Below are 17,646 nucleotides of genomic sequence, written 5' to 3'. Positions count from 1 at the left end.
TTTTGCTGGGATTTCTTGGTCGTTGAGGAAGGTGAGGGGCATGAAAATACCACAACGTTGGTTCATATACCTGGTCCGCCCCTGCGCCAGATTTTTCCGACTCCTGCACTTTTTTCAATTCTTTGCGATAGTTGGTTCTATATGCATTGATCTTTTTTTTTACATCTTCTCTTGTGTACTTTGGGTATTTTCATGGAATTTTTTCAACCAACACAGCGTAAGCTGCATCTTTTTTGTCTGTTGCTGTAATCATCACTTTTACTTTCATAGGGCTGGTAAACTTTTATAAAGATGCACTCCAACTGGAATGTCCTGTCTTCTTCTTTGTCAGACATGTTGACGATACGAAATCTGGAAGACAAATGATTTTATTGCACAATTTAATTGACGGTCACCACAGACGGTCAATTAATTGTGCAATGAAATAGACTTGCGCAATAAAATATCAAGCAGAAATTGATTCACTCAATACAATTGCGCAAGTCATCAATATCGCCCATTCAATTTAATTGTCAATTCAGGGTTTGACAATGAAACAATATAATTGATCGTGTATTTTAGACATAAGATCTCAGCGTCTGTAAATATGTATATTTTATATTATTGTGGAGTGGGCTGACTAGCATGCTAATGAGCTCCTTTTGATGTACTTTTTCATCAATAAATTATTTGAATTTGAATTTGAATTATAGCATTCTGCTTTTCCAAATAGGTTTGCACTTGGATATAAATAGTAAGTGAAATTATAATACTTGAAAACACTGGTAAGTTATCGATTTCAACCGTTTTGCGACTTTTTTTATTTTAATACAGTAGATGTGATACTAGCAAAGGAGAAACAATACAAAATAGTTCTAATTGAACATTCGTCCGTGACCTATTTTCACACTATAAACTGTAGTCATCATTTACTGCATAGTTGACGGAAGATTCACTTTTGTTATGAGATAATAATCGCCCATTAACATACATCTTCTCTAATGTTTACAGTTCATATAAACAAGTTTTTAATATACCTTTTCCAGATCTCATTGCCGAAGAGCCTGTTTATGGCTAATAATAACTACCGTGTAGCCCTTGTTTGTTGGCCCAGGAAACTTATTTAAAAATCCTGAGTGGGAAATGGGTTTCAGATACAAAAATATTTTGGCATCTCTGCGGCAATGATTGAAAAGCTTGGATCTGAATAAAGAGATGCGATGAATGATAAATTCCATTGATGAAATGAGCGTCAAGACAAGCGTATGTTTATTTTGTTAACTTCCTGAGACGTTCGGTCTCGAATGTCACAGTATTAATACATATTTTTGCTCTACATCCTCTCGTACCCGTACTCAGGTTATATGACGAGTTTTGTAAGTGTTTTCGGCTCTTGTTGTATAATAGATGATAATTAGGTAATCTTACGCCTACTCGTAAGGTAAAATATTGTCTAAATCAGACGTTATATGTGGCCCCCTTTGTACTAGCCTGGTAGTCTAGGTCCCTATGGTACCTAGGCACTGCTGGCAGTCGAAGGTATGGTAGTGATGCAATCTGGCCGAAGCATATATGGAGTATCAAAGTCGTACAAGGAATTCGGGTATTCTGATTGCGTCATTTCCATATATTACCTGGTCCTAAACAGGCTGAAACCCCTAAAATAGTTTTTGATAATGTAATCCACCCCCTAGGCCTGTTTACTCCTAGGGTACTTAAGGGAGGTTGGTAGGTTAATTGTTTAGGAGCTTATCCTGGTTGGGTACTCGAGGTACGATAATGGTAAAACTACAGGGTAACTCTGCACAGACTATTACCTTGGAAATTGATTTTTCCTATACTTTTAGTGTTGCTGATGAAGGAGGTGGTGTTGTTTATTGGTGGTCAATCATCAACCTCACATCTACCCAACATGGTTGGGGACCCTTTGGGAACGCAGGATTTTGGGTGGGGGAAAATGTTGGGAGAAAGACCAAACTGCTATGTTGTTATGGAACGGTTCTTTGCATGCACAAGTCATTAGGGAGCCATATGTTCAAGAAGGGATTAGCTAAGGAAACCTATTATGAGAGGAACTATACTAACCTAACACAACCTAACCTAGCGGGCCGTGTTACTTATTTGAAGGCGGGCCCCCAGTGAAGGAAACTCCACTTTTACCAAACCCCCATAGCATTGCACATGCACAATAGCATTCCAGGATGGCCAACATACAAAAACATATCAGTTCTGGGTAAATCTAAGCCGGCTGTCCGCGGTGAGCTAGACTATGGCAAGTGACGTTTTCCTATGTTATTTTACTTGTTTTACAAGAATTTAAAGTAATATTTTTGTCGGTCGGCTGTAACTAAACTGTAATTGACCTTAGACTACGACTTGAATTACCTAACGCGGGGTAGGTCTAAGCTGGCATTCAGCGGCGAGCCCACCACCCCCTCCATAACTAATATGGCAAAATTGTAACCAGTAAACACCTAAAAATACCAACCTAACGCATCGTAGGGATGTTTACTGGTTACAATTTTTGCCGTGTAGCCATGGAGGGGGGTGGGCTCGCCGTGGACTGCCGGCTTAGACCTACCCTGCGTTAGGTAATTCAAGTCAGAAAGTCTTCAAAGGTCAATTACAGTTTAGTTACAGCCGGCCGACAAAATATTACGCTAAATTTTTTGTAAAAGCAAGTAAAATAACATAAAAACGTCAATTGCCATAGTCTAGCTCACCGCGGACAGCCGGCTTAGAATTACCCAGTTCTGATGTTAATTACAAGTTAATTACAGTTGACCATCAAAAAAGATGGTAAATTGTTAATAAGCAACCAAAATACTATACCAAGAGGTCATTTCCAGGGTAATACCTGATGCAGAGCAACCCCTTAGTTCTACCATGATAGTAAAGGGAGTGGATGCACGTTAGGGAGACGGGTAGGCATGAGAAATCCAACCATGAAAGTGGGCCAAGCCTAACCTTTCCTAGAATGCCATGCCCTGACCTACTAAGACCTTACCTTCCTAACCTGACTTAGAGGATGCTGTGTCTTCACCTGGCCAGGGGACATCGCAAGTAATGCTGAATATAGAAAATAGATCATTGAGACTAAATTAACGTTCGGACAAGCGGTCTGGCTCTGAATGTGACCAAACTAAAATGACTTAACCTGACCCTTCTTAGAAGGTTGTGCACTGACCTAACTAGGGCTTACTTTCCTAACCTGACTTTGGGCACTGTGCCCTGACCTGGCCGAAGGGGGCTTCACCCTCCCTGGATTCTACCAAGTAGCCTGACACTGAAAATTGAGCACATGGAGTAGCATAGGTTACTCCTTTGTGGTAGTCTGCCTACTCCTGTCTCCCTACCCCACACACTACCCCAATAAAGTAATCATGCTGTAAAATAGGCCCTCTGTTATTGTAGGTTACACACAGGCCTGCTGAACTTTAATCTACCAGTAGATTATTTGTTCACAGTTTAGGCTATTTTTTGGCAAACCTCTCATATTTTGTTTCCCCACACCCTAGGGGCTTGGCTTACCACTAAGGTTCTTGTTAAAGTTGGGATAAATGTAAAGCGTACGGGTGCACAAAAATATAGTTTATTAGGCTATAATTTTTCTTAACTGAAGACTATACAAAAGGGTGTATATAATGCAGTAAAGATGAGATCATTTGAGAAATTTACTCTCTTGTTTATGTTTTTACTTTCATCCCTAAGGGGCTGGCATTAAACATAATGGCCTGCGGAGCTTCTGCCATGTTTAGTACCAGCTCCTCATGGATGAATGTGAAAATTTAAAAAAAAAGAAACCAAATTTCCCTGTATTTCAGTCCATTTCTCAGATTATCTCACATATTTAGACCCAAAAAATTTCAATAAACGATATTTACATTACCCAAGTTGGCAAGTCAGTGATACTGTACATACTGGCAGTAGCACGTTAATAGACAAATGATCCGGGTGTTGTTTGGAGAACAAATGGAACAAGAATACTAAGCACTGTATCCATGTTTTTCTTTTATTTCTGGTAGCCTAATTTCAGCCAGATGGCAAAGCAAGCTCTGTCATCCCTCAAAATATATACTGTTCACACTTTTATTGACACCTTTCTAAATGACTTGTAATTAAATACAAGGGTAGAATGTAGAGTAAGGAGTTGATGGCTGTATGTCCATAAGTTCACCACCAAATGAAAACATCCTTAGAATAAAATTTATTCCATGTGCTCTAAGCCACCCAAAAATTAACTTGCCAAGTCAATTTGCATTAATTTGGTGATCAGCAATTTTTTCTGTGGAAAGTAACATTTTCAAAGTCTCCAGTCAGTGTGAATGGTGTCTCTCAGCACTGCTCTCTCATAGTTCTTAAATTGACCGTTGCGTGTTGCCTTGATCACCCTAAATCCAGGTCACAGAAAATTTAATTTAGGTCTTTGAAAAATTATTGTAAATATTGAGAAGATAATCCGCCCTCCCCCTTTGCGCTGCATTCTTTCCCATTGGTTAAGAATGTATACCAGGGTCAGTATACATTCGTATCCTTGTTTAGATTGTGTATTGGGGTCTTTTTTTTTATTCTGTAGAATGTATACTTTTCTTTATTACCCAGTTGGTGTCTGTTGCCCCCATTGCTCCAAATCCTGGTCTTGGGATTTTTGAACCCGTCCTGTCATAACCTTGGATCAACCCTGGTGTCACCTTAGGCCTGCTGCTTTTTTAAATACAACCAATCACAATTGAATCTTAATGATTCATAGACTCATACTCCTACCTTGGCTCAGCCATTCTTGCTTAAGCCTTCACTCTGGAGGGATGGGATGCCAGTGTTTATTGTGAAATAAAATTTGTAAACATCGCACCATTTGCAGCAGCGTTTTTTTTTTCGGATTACCGGTACTGTAGTTCATTCATGTTTGGTGAAGTACAGTTGTTTTGTTTTGGTTGCGCTTATGCTAGACAGTGCTTACGCAATTTATTTTTTGCAGTTTTTACTAGTTTTCAGTGAATTAGAATTATGTTAGAATTCTTTTTCTAGCATTCGCTACTGTGCGAGGTTATGCTGCAAGTTGTAACTTGCTAAAGTTTGTTACGTTCCTCATGCGATCTGTGCTAAGTATAGGGGGCAAGAATGTAATGTTCATAAACATGTAAAGAGAGAGATAGAAAGAGGAAAGCAGCTCCTCAAGCTAAAAAATGCTCTTATAGTAGAGACTAGCCTACACCAAAAGCTAGTTTAGAGGTTGGCTCTGTTACTCTCCCTTCTATGCCTATTACTACTGTGCTTGCCCTCTACTAGACAACCTTCTCCCTTGCCTGGCTTCCATGCTTCTGATCCTAATGCCATCTCCAGTCTCACTCTAGATTTGATAAAAAACATAATCTAATAGTAAGTACTGTTGCTGATTTGAAGACTCTTAAAATGGTTGTAAAGAAAGTGTTTGCAGAGAAAGTGCAAAGTGATAGTGCAGTGTAAGTGGAGGAGGTGGCTGCCCTTCCTGTTGGTTCTCCTAGACCGAGGTCCCTGTCCTGCTCCCCCAAAAACCTGGGAGAAGACATACCATAAGTCCAAGGGATGCCGATGGGGTTTGCTCACAGGTAGTTGCCCCCTCAGCCGCACCTGTTGTCTGCTCCCAGGTGTTGGCAGACAACCACTGGAAAGACTTGTCCAAGGAGTACAAGTGAGGGAATCACTATCCGTCCCGTCGGTTCACATAGGCTGAGGTCCCTGTCCTGCTCTCTGAAACCTGGGAGACATACCAAATTCCAAAGGAGACCAATGGGGTTTGCCCATGGGTAGTTGCCTATTATAACTGGAAAGGCTTGTCCAAGGAGATACTTCCATTTTCCTCCAGCTCTTCAGACAACTATGGGGTGGACAAGAAACGCCACAAATGGTATCTGGACTCTTTCCGGCCGCTTAAGCGCCCTTCTGAAGACCATGGCTGGTGTCCAGACACTGTCTGTCAGTTGGTATAAGCAGACTCCGAGCAGTCGCAGACCATCTTGTGGTTTCTCCTTGGTCCCTTCTGTTCCTGCCCCTGTCCATCAACGCCCACCTGACAACAGCTAACTCTTCGACGCCCAATGCTGATTTGATGGACCCATCGCTAGCACTGATTCAGTGTCAACTAGCTGATATCTTAAGTTTGCTTAAGAGATCCCTCTTCTTTGGCCCAGGCCCCTCAGGAGTCGTATCTATCCCGTTACGTCAGAAGAAGGTGGTATGGATCACAGCTCCCCTCCAACAGCCTGTGCAGTTTTATTGTCATACTTGCTGCAGAACTTTCTGGGATTCTTCTTGCCTGCAGCCCTGGCCCCCATGGCTTTGACCTTTTTAATCAGTGATAAGCCTGCAGACTCCTCCAGGCTGCTGAAGATGGTGCTTTCATTTTCCACTGGGAGGGCCCTCAGTGAACTGGATAGTTGGCTCTAGGAGAAGAGAGAGCAGGGGAAGTCTTCGTTTAGTTATCCTCCCTCTCGTCTCATACGTTGGAGATTTCTTTGTATGACACCGGAGAAGCTCCCTTACTGGGAGTGGCTGCCTCCTCCCAGGGGGACTTCTCAGGATTTACAGACTCGTCTTGGAGATCAGCCTGCGCAGTCCCTAAGGTGATGTTTTCCCCTACAGAACTCGACCACCTTCTGAAGAATCCATTTAGAATTTTTGAAATGATAAGCTTCTTGGACTGGTCGGTGGGTGCATTAGTCTTCAAGATTTTAAGAATTGCTCTTCGCTTCCTGAGGACATTGCGGCAGGTTGGATGAATGTCCTGTTGTGCACGGATAGGGGCATCAGGGATGGCTGTCAAGAGTTAGCCTCTCTCTACACAATTCAGCTAGGCCTTCAGCATGTTGTGTCGGTAGTCCATAATCAAGTAGTGACCGTACACTCAGACAACACTACGGCCCTGGCATACATAAAGAAGCAAGGAGGGACACATTCGCTCTCCCTTTGCGAAGCAGTGAGAACTCTCCTTTTATGGGCAGATCGCAACCGGACCAAGTTGGTGATGTGGTTATCCAGGGCAAGCTCAAAGTCCTTGCAGACGGGCTAAGTCATTGCAGTCAGGTGCTCCCCACAGAGTGGGCTCTTCATCTGCAGGTGTGCGAGGATCTGTGGAAACTGTGGGGAGACTTCTTATAGATCTGTTTATGACATCCAAGAATCATTGCCTACCAGTCTTTTTGTTTGCCAGCACCAGACCCCTTAGCATGGGCAACAGACCCATGCTACAGGAGTGATTACACAAGGATCTCTACGTCTTCCCACCGTTCCACAGCCACATGAACATCACGATGACTAGTGGTCCTGTTCTGGCTGCGACAGGCATGGTTTCCAGATCTCCTCAAGCTGCTGACAGACTTTCCAAGGTTGTTACCACAGAGATCAAGTCTGCTCAGACAGCCCCACTTCAGGCAGTTCCACCAAGGACTGTCCACTCTGGCCCTGACAGGGTTCAGACTGTCAGGAAACTCCTCAGACAGAATGGGTTTTCAAGAGCAAATTCAGAGGCAGTTGCAAAGTGTAGATGCCCCTCTTCTGACAAGGTCTATCAAGCCAAGTGGACAGTCTTTAGAGCTGGGTGTAGAAGACATGATATCTCGTCTTCTAAGACATCTATAGCTGGCATTGCTGATTTTCTCCTGTACTTGAGGACATCTACGGGTCTTTCCTTCTCTACGGTCAGAGGATACAGGGCTATGCTGAGATCAGTGTTTCAGCACAGAGGAATGGATCTCTCAGTCAATCAAGACCTGTCCGACCTCCTAAAATCCTTTGATGCCTCCAAATCCAAGGGGCAAGAGGCCGTCTCTTGGAATTTGGACGTAGTTTTGAAGTGGCTCTTGGGACCTCGCTTCGAGTCTCATCATTCTGCTTTGCTGCGAGATCTTACCAGGAAGACCCTTTTTCTCATAGCATTAGGAACTGCCAAAAGGGTCAATGAGGCCCACGCTCTTGACAAGAGAGTTGGATTTTACTAAGGTGATGCTATATGTTTATTCACCTAGGGCTTTTCAGCTAAAAATGAAGACCCAACCAAACCCTGGCCTCGTTCCTTCACAATTAAAAGCCTGATGGAAATACTGGGCCTAGATGAGGAGGAGAGAGTTCTGTACCCAGTAAGAGCACTGAGGTACTACTTGCACAGAACGGAGATTTGAGGTCCTACAAGTAATTTATGGTGCTTGGTTAGAAATCCATGTCATGTCCTGTCTGAAACAGCTTGTCTTTCTTCTTGATGGATCTGATCTCCCAAGCCCTTTCTCAGATTGGAGAAGAGGCTTTATTGTCCGTCTGAGCTAAGGCTCACGAGGTCAGAGCGGTCTCCATATTGTTAGCCTTCAAGCACAACCTGTCCTTGTCATCAGTTCTTCAAGCAACTTCCTGGAGGTGCAAGTCTATCTTCATGACCCATTATCTTCTTGATGTGGAAACTACTTTTGAAAGTTGTAGACTTTAGGGGTGTTATCCATGGCTGGCTTGGTGTTGGGGGAGGAAGTGTGGGAAGCTTTTCTTCCCCCCTTTTCTCTTTTCCTTGAACTCAGGTGTTAGAGTCACAAGGGGAGCCTGGGGTTACTGTGTACCTGGAAACCCACCAGTCAAGTTTTAGTGGGTGGTTGGTGTTTTTATATTTTATGGTGTAGGAGATGTTCGTGTGTTTTGATTCTGGTCATTTGGTTTGTCAGTACTGTGCCCAGGGTAGGGGCAACTGGCTACTTGTATACTTTGTTAGTCACCGGGTTCACCCCTTGCTGCGAAGTACCCTCTGACGTAGAGGTGCGTCTGGCCAACTCACCACATCCTACATGGTCGACATGTGTGCTGACCAGAGGCAGTATCATCTACCTGCAGCAGCTCTCTTACCAGGTAAGGAATGACAAGCATTGTACCAATGCTAATAATTTCTATTCTCTAACTCATTATCATCCATAATGTTTTAGGGTAGAAAAATCCATATCCTGCCTCCGTGTCAAATTGGGATTCAGCAGTGTAATTACTTGGTAAGTTGCATATATAAAAATGACATTTTTATGATAAAGTTTTATATATACAGACAGTCCCTGGTTATCAGCGATTCGATTTTACAGCGTTTGTTTAGCCACGAAAATTGGCGATTTTCGGCACTGATATGCACCGATTTCTGCTTATCAGCACCGATAATCGGGTATTGGCGCTGATCTCCGGTTATTGGCACCGATAACCGAAAATCAGGCAAGAATAACTGAGCTCTCTGCTGAAGTTGTTCTTTGCTTACCCCTAAAGTGGGCGGGGTCTAGTCACTTACACTGACACTAGTGCTACCGCGAATTGCAAAATTTTTGAGCTGCCAGCAAGTGAAACTGTTAGCAATGTAATTACTTGGTAAGTATATATAAAACTATATCATAAAAATGTCATGTTTTCAAGGACTTGCCATGAAGTAATTTTTATTTTTCTTCAGTATAAGAGGCTGGTCTGTTTTCTGATGCCTAGCAAAGTAAAGTACAGGTACTCTACCTGACTGTTAGCAGTAGATGTGCAGTGCTGTTCATTAGCCAGTAATGGGCTGACAAAAGTGAAGTTGTAACTGTTGTACTGTAGAAATTTTATATATCTCTGAGATAATTTCCTCCTCAAAAATCTGCTGGTAACATACAAATTCATTATTCATTTATCTTTTTAGATGTGTGTGCTAATGAAAGCAGCTATAAAGTACATGGCTTCTGTGGTTTGGCAACCCTTATAGTTCCTGTTTCCTGTAGCATGGTGTTCCTGGAGATGGGTTTCTTAGCCTCTAACCATCATGTTTGTGGATAAAAGCAGCTTTTGCTGGAAAAGCTTTTTGTCCTTTCAAATACAAAATAATACAGAATGAAAAGCCACTGTTTCTTGTATGGTGGGCACATGTGCAATACAATCTGTGTTATGTAGCTCATGGTTCAAAGGGTTTTCATATATTCATATTTTAAGTTTTGTGTAATTAGTATAATTTTTTTTTTTTTCAAAAATGGTGATTTGTGCTGTACAGTGCTATTAATAAAGAAATTTTGTGGGTCAGCTACGATATACTTAGAAAAAACACGAGCTTTTTGAATTTGTAGCAAATTCTTGTTTAGTGGATGAGGTGAAGTTTAATATATTATTGTATTATTGAGTGAGGTGGACAGTAAGCTTTTCAGTTGTAACTTTGGATTTGTAAAGAAATAAATGAAGTCTGGCTAGTAGTGCCAAGTTCATTTGATAATAACTATGTATTTTAGAAACTTAAATATTTGTTTGGATGAAAAGAATTGTTTAACAGGCAAAAACTAAATTTGAATCTGGAAGGAGAGCAAACCAGCCTGTGAACATGACCTTTTGAACTAAGCCCCAAAGAAGAGTTAGATGATAGTGATTACCAGTAACTTTGTAGGATATTTGTATATATTTTTTTTTTGGCCTATGAATGATTGATGATGTTTGATAAAGTACAACTTAAATTCAGATTGATGTAGTTGTCTTCATTTCCAGGTTGAGTTGGCATAAAGACAGTACTGTACTGAGTTTCTTACCCACTCAATAAAAGTTGCAGGTTTTCTCTTAAGACAAGTTCCTGCTTGTCGTTATGGCAGCAAGGGTAAGTTTTCAGTTTCAGTGCATTCGTGTAGAGGGTTTGTAGTCTGGTTGTAGCTTTTTAGGAGTATTGGATGAGAAAGAAATTAATTATAGAAACCCAGTCTTAGTTCCTTGAAATGCACAGTAGTTGAAACATGGTGTTTGTTAGTGAATCTGTTAGATACATTCATGTGATACACAGTACAGTATGTATTTTTAATTTTAAGCCAACAAAGACTCTAAACTAACTTATTTCATAATACATATGGATACACCTACTCATGTAAACATTGAATCTGGAAGGTACACAGGCAGTCCCTGGGTTATGTTGGACTCGGCTTACGTCGTTCCGAGGTCACGTCGCTCTTCAAATATATTCATCAAAAATTATGTCCTGAGTTACAGCGCATGTTCTGGGTTTCTGCCCCCAGTCCGACAGAGGACTGGAACTTTAATATGGCTCCAAATTGGCAGAATGGTTAAAATTTAGAGGTTTATTTGGTGAGACACTCAATCAAAATGCAGGTTATGTTGTTTTCAAGACACCTGAATGATTAAAAGTAAGGTTTTTACAATTTTCGACGATGTCTTTGGTTACACTATTTTTCGGCTTACGTTGCGATGTAGGAACGGAACCCCTGATGTAACTCAGGGACTGCCTGTATATGGAGTGCCTTCATGTATTTCTTGTTTTTTGTTTAATGTATGTAGGAGTAAATGCATCCAAAGGTGTATGAAAATTGATATAATTGTCAATGTTAGAATTCTTTTCCTAGTTTATGGTGTTATATACAGCAAAATTTTAGTTGATTATTGCTCTCCTTCAAAGATTTAGAGTACAGTATTTCATGGTAGTATAAAAAGGAATTTAGTATTTGCATGCTGGTATAATTATGCTGTAAACAATCATGCCGCTTTCATTTAGTATTTTGTATTATGCATGAATGTACTTTGTGTGTACACATACTTAGATGTATGTGGTTTCCATCCAGAATTTTAGCATCTGCCTTTTTCTCTGCTTTGTCTTGCTGCCTTCATTTGTTTGTGTTTTGAAGGCCTGCATTGGTATCATCCTAAATTAGTTCGGCGACTTAGACTAAGTTACATTCTTGCATGTTTTAACAGCATTAATTTATAAATATTATAGTAAAAATCATTATTTTACATATTACTCATTATTGTGTAAAAATCATTAGTTTACATATTACTCATTATTTTCTATGTTAGTGGCAGGCTAGATACAAGGATTAAGCTGTTCAGTTTGCTATGCTAAATGAGTTGATGAGCACTTCTTATCTAGGTAAGTCTATCCATTGACTCTTTCACTTTTCCTTATCTTTTTATTTAGAATTAATGCATTTCACACACTTCATCTTAAGTACATCATTGCAACTATATGCTTTCATGTCATGTATTATATGTAGATTTTGGAGTTCAGTTATACAAATGCTAGAGTGAATTAGGTAGCCATATTCTAACTTTGATCTACATAGAGCACTGTATAAATTTTAAAGGTATTTTTTTTATCTGCTCCCGTATTAAAACTGGATAAATGTTTGAAATATCTAGTGATTTTTATACTTTGTCCTTTTAGAAGTTTTTGTGGAGACCTGTCAAATGTTGTTTGGAGAAACTTCACTTTATCACTATAGTAGGTTAGAATATTACTGTACTGTTCATATCCAGAATACTTGGAACCACCAGAGTTTTAGGGCTGAAACAAACAAGTCATAAAGCAGAGAACTTGAAGCCATTTTTGTATGCCCATTTGGTGACAGAATCAACAGCTCTTCGGATTTGCTGACTTGATGTCATTAGATCATGGTCATTGAAGTAGATGGCAAAACCATCAACAAAGAGAGAACTAACAGGAGTAGGAACTGCTGCTGTGATCTTAATAATGAGTGCAAAAAACATATGACCCTTGATACACTTCCTTGGGTTACCCCTTACTATTGTTTAAATAGAGGAGCTACTTTACAGAGAAGTATCTTTCTGACAGAAAAGATTGAATAAATTTATCATGTTACCTTTGACCTCTAATTTATAAAGATGTTGTATAATGCCAAACTGCCATGAAGAGTGGTAAGTTTCTTTCACATCAAAGAATACACCAATGATTTGATTTTTACCTGCAAAACCTTGCTATATCTGGTTGGAGAGGTGGAGAAGAGGTCTAAAGTGCTGCTGTTCTTCCTGAAGGTAAATTGATTTAGAGATGTTAAATAATTTTTCTCAGGAATCATAATAGAAGATAGTTATTAACTTTTTCCATTAATTTACAAATGCATCCTGTTGCAGATGTTGGTTGGTAATTTTTCATTTTGGAGACCTTCTATTTCTGGCTTGGAACTTGGAGTAATAAGAGCAATTTTCCAGTTCATTGGGAGAACCGAGGTCTCCTAAATTTTGTCAAAAATCTTTAACAAAAATGCCTTAGTACCTTCAAGTTGGTGATACATCATATAAATGATGTTATCCTCTCCTGGGTCTTTTTCTACATTTGAAGATAAGGCATATTGTAATTCGTTCTTTGTAAAAGTGTCATCATATTCTTCTGAGCTATTATTAGGATCAAGTTGAATTTTTACTTTGGCATCTAATGATTTTAGGTTTGGTGAACAGTGCTTTGGTTTTGAGATATGAGAAAAGTTCCCCAAACATATTAGCAATATCATCACAGTCTGTGACTGGTTGGTATTTTCTTTTTTTTTTTTTTTGAGGAAGGTAAAGGTGTGGGCACAATTTATCACAGTACTATATCTTAATAATTTTCCTTATCAAGCCTAAGGAAGAGTGATTTCATTCCATTTTATATAGTGCATCCAGGAGTCCTGTTTTTAACATTTTCATAATACAGTAGAGCTGTTGTTTTGCTTAGGCATGCTTATAATTAATTTTGCATATTAGAGAGCCACTATTTTTATGTCTTCTGTACTAGTTCCTGGTTTGCCCCCAGTTTTGGCTGTTGCATCATCACTAATTATTTTGTCGTTCAGTAGGTGTATGCTTCAGTATAATTCTTAAGGGATTCAAATTTACAAAATGTTTTGATACCTAGAGTGAATTTTGCCCAGGCAGCTTTTGTCTTCCACCTAGGAGTGGACAATTCAGGAGACTTGGTAGCTGATTTTAAATCAATTGGCCAGTGGTTGCCACCTTGAGGTGCTCATTTTCTGACCATATATTGTAGTCAAGGATAATGTCTAGAGAGCAAATGCTCAGATCGATAACATGATGTATTGTGTGACATTATATCAGGTCTGGGCACTGGCATTCATGGAGGGAAGCTGAGAATCGGTAAGGCTTTCACCCCATAGTTTATTATGGGTATTGAAGTCTCCTAATAAGAGAAAAGGAGTTGGACTGATAAAGTAAATTTTATAATTGCGAAAGGGAGAAATAATTTACTGGAGCAAGGTGAATTGAACAAATTGTAAATGTCTTTTTAATGATGATCTTGATAGGTATGGGCCTGTAGTTCAACTTAAAGTATAACTGGAGTGTGTTGAAATTTTGTTTTTGTTATGCTAGATCTTCCATTTCTTCTCACAATGATGGCTGGATTAGTGAATAGGTTACCTAATTTCATTTCTTGCAGGGATATTACTAAGATATTAATAGTTTGATGATATCTTAAGTAACTTGTCCCAATCAAAATGCCTGCCATTATTAGTGGTGCAAATTAGCATTCCTAGTCATATCCTTTGAATGGGAAGTTTTGTCAGTTGTTATCCAAAGTAATTTATGATCTATTGCATGGAAATGGAATTTGTCAGGAAATATTGGAGTACAAATTTTTTATGTATCCATCTGTCTGAATGGAGAATATGAATTGTCCTGGCTTGAAATATTTAGATTTTGTTGCTCTTGATAGAGAAATTAACTCAAATATCTAAGACATTCTTTCATGCTGGGAAAAAGGAGTTGTCATCAAGATTACTGGATATCCTTCTGGTAAGCAAAATCCATCTTTGTCTACTGATGAATGTTGGTGTGGTTTCTGAGCTGTTTTTGAGTTTGAGCCTGATTTCTCTGAAGAATTAAAGATGGCTTTTTTTTTTTTTTTGTATCATTAGTCTTTGGTGTATTGGCCTTTCAATTTTGCATCTAAGGTCTAACGATTTAGGAAAGGCATCTAGATTTACTGCGTTTCCAGACAGTTCAGGTATTGAAGGTAGTGGAGTATTAGGAAGAGCAGCTACATCTGATTTTTTGGGAGAACGAGCAGGTATTACTGAAAATTGCAGAGGTCTTTGATGTTGAAGGTTCTGCTGCAGTAGTAAAATCTGAAAAATTGTGATAAGTGAGGGAATTGTTGTAAATTATTTGTTCTTGTTTGAATGGCAGTTTTTGCATAGGAGGAGTCTGGTGATTTTTTAGCACCCATAAGCTTCCCCCTTGCTCTACCATAACATATATTTGTGGCATATCAGCTATATCTCTCTCAAGTCAAAATAAAGGACAGGGGTGAGATTGAGATGAGTGGCCCCTTTCACGGTAGAAGGATATCATCTATTTGAACAGCTGTGACTACTGTATTCGTCATCCATTTCTGTTAAACATTTGTAGTATTTCTTGTTGTTCTTACATCTACCTGTAAAATGATTTATAGTAAAAGTAGCTGAGGCATTGGTTGGTTTTTTGTTGTCTTTCTTTAAAATTCAGTGGTTTAATATTGATAAATTGTTAACTGCTGTATTTGAATAAACATGGTAGAAACCCAACTTTACTTTCGTCTGTTTAGCATCTTCACTAATGAGGGCACAGATAAAAAATTTCCTTTTCTAAATAAATCTCTTATTTGGTATTTTCTCAATATATCTTTTAAGATGTAGTAGGCCTTTTGAGTTATACTCTATTCAGTTTGTAGTTTCCTGCATACCACATTGTAATGGGTGGCTATCTCTGTGTAGAAACTACTGGCAATTCTTAACTAAATTATTAGGAATGTAGTCTGATTTTTATCAACTACATTCGTAGAGCTTACAATTGAGAATGAAATGGTAATCGCATCCTTCAGCCTTTCTACTAGTCATTGCTTCTCTGGCCTCCTTAGCAGATAAGTTTCTGTAAAGGTTACAAAGGCACCTGGTGTTCTAGTGTTGTTAAGGTGTGAGAAATAGACATTATTATTATAACCAAAAGTAGTTACCAGAGCAATTGGTTGCCAATGGGTCCAGGGGTAGAGTGTGAGATTTATTTTCTGCACTTAAGGTGATAAAAAACCAAAGATTGTTTGAAAACTGTGAAAAGACACCTATCCAAAAAACCAAAGATTGTTGGAAAACTGTGAAAAGACACCTATCCTTTTCTAGAGCTCATTCCTCTACCTATGGCACCAATAACAGCTGACTACCAGTTGTCCACTCCCTACCCTACCGTGAGGGGATGGTACCAACACAATTAAGGCGGCCAGACCAATTAGATAGGTGTGAGAGCATTACATGAATGCAGTCATCCCACTGTAATCAACTAGGCAGGCCAAGATTATGCCATGAGTCCTATTCCCAGAAACCAGCCCACCCTTGAAATCAATAGGCCAATTTTTATAGGTAGTCCTGCCTCTGAGGTACCAGTATGATTTGTTTTTTGATATACTGTATCTTTGTTCCATACATTTCTTGGTGGTTGACAAGACCACCACAACTCAAATTTTTGGCTTTGGAAATGATCTCCAACCCTTACAATGGTATCTGTTCTTGATGGCCAAGACAGTGAAGAGAAAGTTGCAGTGCTTGGACAGCAAGGTGGGAGAAGGCTAATAAAATTTGAAAGAGGTTGAAGTAATAATTCTGTACCTAGAAAGCAAGAAAGCATATAGAGACATATTTAGATTTAAACTGAGAGCAAAATATTCTGTTAAGAGAACTCTTGTGTTTGTCACACGGGTTCCACATTGAATAGAAACATTCCATGTTGAACCTATGTAACTTAACTAGACCTTTCCTCACTGAGATGGATTTTTCAGATATGGAAAGGATTAGTTTTAGGTTAGGAATATTGGTTGGATTTGACTGGGGGTGTAAGAGGCTGAAGAGTTTTCCCTTTGCCCAAGTAGAGCATTTACCTTTTGAATGTTCTAGTTGGAAAGGGTATGTTCAGGTAGTTCCTTCCTTGAATTTGTCCTAGGTATCTTTGCTAAGAGACTAGTTTATACTAGTACTGTGCATTCTTATACTTTTAAACTTTTGTCCTGTAACTTGCCCATTCAAACTTTTAGTTATAGTGGGATTCCTGATGTCTGCTTTAGCAAAAGGAAGTTAGGTTCATAGCTTTAGTATCTTTTTAGTCATCCTCTTTTTTTTCAGGATGGCCAGACATTCATATAGACAGTGGCTAGTATGGACATATATAACTTTTAAAAAAAATTTCTAGTGTTGTTTGGACTTGTGGTCATAGACCTCTTATTTTAGTGTGTATTGTAGGGTTTTGACATTATTTTATAACTCCCTGTTCCTTCTAGAGCCTTGGGCTCCTTGCTAATTTTATTTGCATCAACTTGAGACTGGAGCCATGGTTCATGTCAGCTATTCAAGTTTTCCTTAGTGGCTTGTTCCTCCCTCCTAAATTGTGTTCAGGGCTAGTGTAAAAGATTGGTTTCTTGCTAAGCAAATGTACATTCATTTTTAAATAACAAAAAGAATTTTTTTCTAATACAGACCCATCATTTAAATTAAGTGTCGTACATCCCAACCTTGCTGATTGCTCATGGCTATAACCAAGACTGCATTAAAAATGAGGATCTTGGGTGCATGCACTGTGGTGGTGTTGCTATTCCTAGTGTCATCTAGGGCAAGGAAAGATTAAACACTTCAAACTTTTCTTTTATTTTACATTTTATTCACAAATACATGTTCAGCTATAGATCACAAACATTCGCATAAACGTATTTTTAATTTATTAAATACTAAACTTACTTAATAACCCTTAAACTGATCAGTTGGATAAATAATGTTTCAAATGCTGTTGCAGACAACAATGCTACCTTTATGAAATGAAGATATGCCACACTGAAGTGTGAAGTGTCCATTTACCCCCTTCATCTTCAATCTGCACTCTTCTCAAACATCAATGTTCCATGTTCCATGAATAGGA

At 39.2% G+C, this 17,646-nt stretch overlaps 1 protein-coding gene across 3 annotated transcripts in view; it reads left to right on the top strand.

Annotated features, from left to right (window-relative positions):
• Positions 1 to 1,206: 1,206 nt before the first annotated feature.
• LOC136849067 (cobalamin trafficking protein CblD) overlaps positions 1,207 to 17,646 on the top strand; it is a 45,169-nt gene continuing 28,729 nt past the window's right edge. Inside the window, exons 1-2 of one of the 3 annotated variants that reach the window (XM_067121985.1) lie at positions 1,207 to 1,355; positions 10,465 to 10,570. In XM_067121985.1, coding sequence (XP_066978086.1) covers positions 10,559 to 10,570 — 12 coding nt within the window. In that variant the 5' untranslated portion in view covers positions 1,207 to 1,355; positions 10,465 to 10,558. Of the gene's footprint in view, positions 1,356 to 1,556; positions 1,583 to 10,464; positions 10,571 to 17,646 lie in introns of those variants that run through there. The other 2 variants (XM_067121986.1, XM_067121987.1) reach the window with 2 other exon arrangements.

Source organism: Macrobrachium rosenbergii, chromosome 20, assembly GCF_040412425.1.
Source record: "Macrobrachium rosenbergii isolate ZJJX-2024 chromosome 20, ASM4041242v1, whole genome shotgun sequence".
Taxonomy (NCBI): Eukaryota; Metazoa; Arthropoda; class Malacostraca; order Decapoda; family Palaemonidae; genus Macrobrachium; species Macrobrachium rosenbergii.
This window is presented reverse-complemented; position numbering and strand designations above follow the sequence as displayed.